The sequence below is a fragment of the Alligator sinensis genome, unplaced genomic scaffold (genome assembly GCF_000455745.1).
Source record: "Alligator sinensis unplaced genomic scaffold, ASM45574v1 scaffold23_1, whole genome shotgun sequence".
NCBI classification, from domain to species: domain Eukaryota; kingdom Metazoa; phylum Chordata; order Crocodylia; family Alligatoridae; genus Alligator; species Alligator sinensis.
Window position 1 is genome coordinate 5,015 of NW_005841890.1, and position 4,470 is coordinate 9,484.

The 4,470-nt window shown below is 51.9% G+C and overlaps 2 gene segments (V, D, J or C); both read right to left on the reverse strand.

Annotated features, from left to right (window-relative positions):
- Window positions 1–436: 436 nt before the first annotated feature.
- Window positions 437–1,098, reverse strand: LOC112549288 (the record flags this gene model as incomplete). The annotated part of the segment is given in 2 exon segments: window positions 437–751; window positions 1,043–1,098. Coding segments are annotated over 2 exon segments (364 nt in total), but the record flags the coding sequence as incomplete, so codon positions are not given.
- A 725-nt stretch (window positions 1,099–1,823) lies between these two features.
- The window catches only part of LOC106721850, an 11,136-nt gene continuing 8,489 nt past the window's right edge, over window positions 1,824–4,470 (reverse strand). The window contains 2 exon segments of the V gene segment in view: window positions 1,824–2,116; window positions 4,239–4,460. Of these exon segments, the coding sequence occupies window positions 1,824–2,116; window positions 4,239–4,460 (515 nt within the window).

The window sequence follows — 4,470 nt, forward strand, 5'->3', positions numbered from 1 at the left end:
TGGTGTTCAGAAATGTAAAGTAAATGGACGTAGTGCAATGTCTGTGGGAGAGCTCGTATTTCAGTTCGGCTCACCAAAGATCAAGGCTAATGTCCCCAACACTTTAGCAAATTTTGACTTTTCAACGTGGGAAGAACAAACAAGGAGGTGGACTGATCGCACCAGGTACCAGGGGGAAATCGCATGTTCGTACTGACAAGGAGAAGAACTTCACAAGGACAAGGAAGACGGTGGAGACCCACATCAGGAGTCCCTGGCTGTGAGATAATGGGGAAGGGCTGTGACAGAGCGAAGGAAGTGCTGGGTGCAGGGTACGAATGTGAGCAGCATGTGGCTGTGCTGCTGTGTGTCAGCCGAGTCCCTGGGCTGTGGCTGGGCAGGAAGCAGCTGGTGCTGGGAACAGCAGGACCTGAACCGAGCAGGGAGCTTTTTGTACTGGGCTGTAGCACTGTGAGAGGGGTATCATCATGCTGCTGGCAGTAATAATCTCCAGCATCACCAGCTTCAACCCGGCTGATGGTGAAAGTGAAGTCAGTCCCAGACCCACTGCCACTGAACCGGTCGGGGATCCCTGAGGGGCGGTTGCTTGCTCTGTAGAGAAGGAGCTTAGGGGCCTGCCCTGGTTTCTGCTGGTACAAGGCCATCCAGCTGCTAACACTGGAGCTGGTTTTGCACTTGATGGTGACTGTGTCTCCTGGGGACACGGCCAGGGACTCTGGAGTCTGAGTCACAACAATGTCCCCGCTGGAGCCTGCAATGAGAGAAACAATTAACGTGGTACAAACAATTCAAATAAAACAATGAAAATTAAAGTATAATTGAGAAAGAGAAGTGGTGCTCTATTTTTGTTTGAATGTTTCTCCTCCTATGTTCTTTCATAAAACTTAAATGTATTTTGGCTCCCAAAAACTGTTAAAAGAAATAAGCAGTCTTATGTATGGATAAAAAAGACCACAAAATCCTATATAGTTCCAGAAGAGTCATTGAATTTTTAAAAATTAAAATTATTTTGCAAACATCTCTGCCCTCCTGCTGTCCTTACCCTGCACCCAGAGCAGGAGGAGCCAGAGGAGCTGAGTCTGCCACAGCATCTTGCTGCTTCTGCACCGGCTGACACGGAGCTGAGAGACACCAAGCGTTAAACCGGCCCCTTTATAGCTGCTCCCCAGAGCAGGGCGCAGTCACTGGGGCGGCCGTATGCAAAGCAGGAAATCTATGAAAATCACAGACCAGAGATCCCTGTGACTTTCCTATTCAGGGGTCTGGATACTTCTCTTATCACCTTCTTGGTACATGAAACCCCATTTCCTTCTGCACTTTCACTACCGGTCTACACGGGGGTCAGTTAGTGTCAGGTGCAGTTCGGCCTTTCCCTCACCACTGCCACTGTCTGGTTGTTTCTTTTGGTCAAGCTGCAGGGTCTCATCTGCTCTCTGATGATGCTCCATCTCACCCAGCGCCCCCATCCCACCATCCGCACTGTTCCCAGCACCCTCTGTTGCTTGCACATCCCCCCTCCCATGAGCTGCCACTAGCTCAGCGTGAGAAGGGGCCCTGCCTGCAGATGCAATGGAGCAAGCAGAGGGGATGCAGCGCAGCACCAGCCATGGCTCTGCAGGGCGGCAGGTGTTGCTCAGGTGCAGCCCAGCAAGCAGGGCCCTGGGGGAGACGGCCCAAGCCCAGACTCTGCACAGCCTGTGTCAGCCAGGAAGCCCTGTTGCCTTGGCCGGAGTCCCCCAGGCTCTGGGTCCTGCCCTCCCATGACACCACCACTGACCCCCTTTTCAAACCACCCTCCAAGACAGGGTTTCTTTGATCTCTACTTAGAACATGCCAGGCATCTGCAAGGACTTTCCAACCATGGCATGAATGAGATGTGGCTCAGGCGGGGATCCCTGCATGACAATGAACCTATTGCAATCCCAGTGCTCAATTCCTGTGCCAATACCAGTGTCCTTGGTGGCTGAGTCAGGATAAAAGTTCACCACCATGGCATGAATGAGATGTGGCTCAGGCGGGGATCCCTGCATGACAATGAACCTATTGCAATCCCAGTGCTCAATTCCTGTGCCAATACCAGTGTCCTTGGTGGCTGAGTCAGGATAAAAGTTCACCCCTATGGCGTGAATGAGACGTGGCTCAGGTGGGGATCCCTGTATGACAATGAACCTATTGCAATCCCAGTGCTCAATTCCTGTGCCAATACCAGTGTACTTGGTGGCTGAGTCAGGATAAAAGTTCACCCATTCCTTCCTCATGTCTAACAGCATCCAATCAAGTCCAGGAAACTAGAAGGGCACAGTTTCCCCCCAAATATGATGTGAATATATCGCAACATGATGTGAGGGGCCTTTTGCCAGGTCAGAGGTCCCAGCACGGAGCAGGGCTCCCTCTGCCCGGCACTGCCCACGCACACAACAGAATCCCGGCCCTCTTCCAAGGTCTAAGGGAGAATTTAAGAAAGACATTTGGGTGCCTAAAAAGAGATTTCCACACACCCATGGCCAGCAATGTGATGCAGAATCTGTCCCCCACCCTGCACCGGGACCTATGTTCACTGGGAAGCCTACAATTCGGTTTGGAAAGTTCCCACAGCTTCTTTAGCTTCCACTAATCTGGGCAATCCCATGCCTGGATCCCACCCAGTCTCCACCCTGAACGAGTCCCGCAGGACTGTACTTGAGGGAATATCTCCCAAATCCCATTTCTGCACTATGTGGCATGTCCTTGCTCCTGCAAATGACCCTTGTTGGCCCTTAGGCAGCATTTGCAGTCTTTTTCCATTTCTTTACCTCCATCCAAGCTGCGCTTGCTCTCCGAACACGCACTCCATGCACACTGGCTGTGGGTGGAATAGAGAGCCCCGGACAGGGCGTATCGCTGGGGAAATTGCAGAGACATTGGGCAATTTTACACTTGCAAGCACCGCAGCACCAGCTGTTTTTCAAAGAACTTGACTATGCAACACATGCAGTTTTATAAGCGACAAAAATGCATTTTAGCGCTGAGAAAACAGCATCATCTTGCTTTTGAACTAAAACACATGGAAGTTATTTTTTTTAGTTTAAATGAGCACCACCACCATTTCCTGCATGCTGACATTTCCCCACTGATACAACTGGATGCAATGGACCAAGGTGTGCATCTGTTCACATGCAGAGCAGACCTGCAGATTAATCGAGTCAGCTCCAAAGGAGCAGAATGTGGCACATCACAGGACCAAAAAGTCTGTGTATCAATGCCCATCAAGGCTGGCAGCTGTGGTAGGAGGTGGCACCCCAGCCCCTTCCAGCTCAGCAGCCGAGACCTGAGGGCACAAGCCCAAGGAGCGGGAGACCCAGATCCGAGGTTTCTTTGTTCACAGCACTCTGACCTGGCACCCCCTGCTCCCCACAGAAATGCTCTGTCGAAAAGGCCACAGCACCTGCCATCCCTCCATTTCTGGCTGCCCTCGGAGATGCCAACATCCCTGTGGGGCCAGAAGGAGGAGGGCTCAGTCACAGAGACACCGTCCTGGAAGAGAGTGGGCGATGGCCTCTGGCCCCTAGTCCTTGTGCATCGTGTGTCTAATGCTCGTATGGAAAAGGGGTGAAAAATAACGAGGCACATCTCTGCACTATTGGGCAGATCCTAGGCCTGTGAGGCCTGAATGCAGCCTTGTGAGCATGCCCAGAGAGACAGCACAGGGGTCACACATGGGGAAAGGCATTCAATTGTGTAACGGTGACAGAGGCAGGTCACACATGGGGAAAGGGATTCAAATGTGTAACGGTGACAGAGATTTCACTTCAGAAGTGGCAGAGGTGCTGCACTGGAGCATGCAGGTGCAATAGGATTGAGCCCCATGTCAGTAGATGTAGGACTCCAACACAGGTTCCCGAAGATACTGGGTACTCCCACATCCACCAAACCACATTTCCGCTTTCAGAGGGAGGTATAAAAACATGGAAATGTTTTAAATGGATCCTAACATCATGGGACAATGGCAAGTGTTTGTTCAGGACCAGCAGACCTTCACAATTAGAAGCAAGTTAATTGAGTCCCAAGTAAGGAATCACTGCCTCCAAGTTCATAGGAGAGATCTGTGAGTGAGAGGGAGAAGTGACAGGTGAAGGGCTGTGCCCGTGTCCAGCACCTGGTAATGCTGGAGCAAGTCAGACATCACTGGCCTTTGGCTGGGCAGGAAGCAGCTGGTGCCGGGAGCAGCAGAACTGAGCAGAGCAGGGAGGTTTTTGTACGGGGCTGTAGCACTGTGGGAGGGGTATTATAACTCTGCCCACAGTAATAATCTCCAGCATCACCAGCTTCCACCCGGCTGATGGTGAAAGTGAAGTCAGTGCCAGACCCACTGCCACTGAACCGGTCGGGGATCCCCGAGGGGCGGTTGCTTGTTTTGTAGACAAGGAGCTTTGGAGCCTGCCCCGGTTTCTGCTGGTAGAAGTGCATCCAGTTGCTAACACCTGAGGCCGG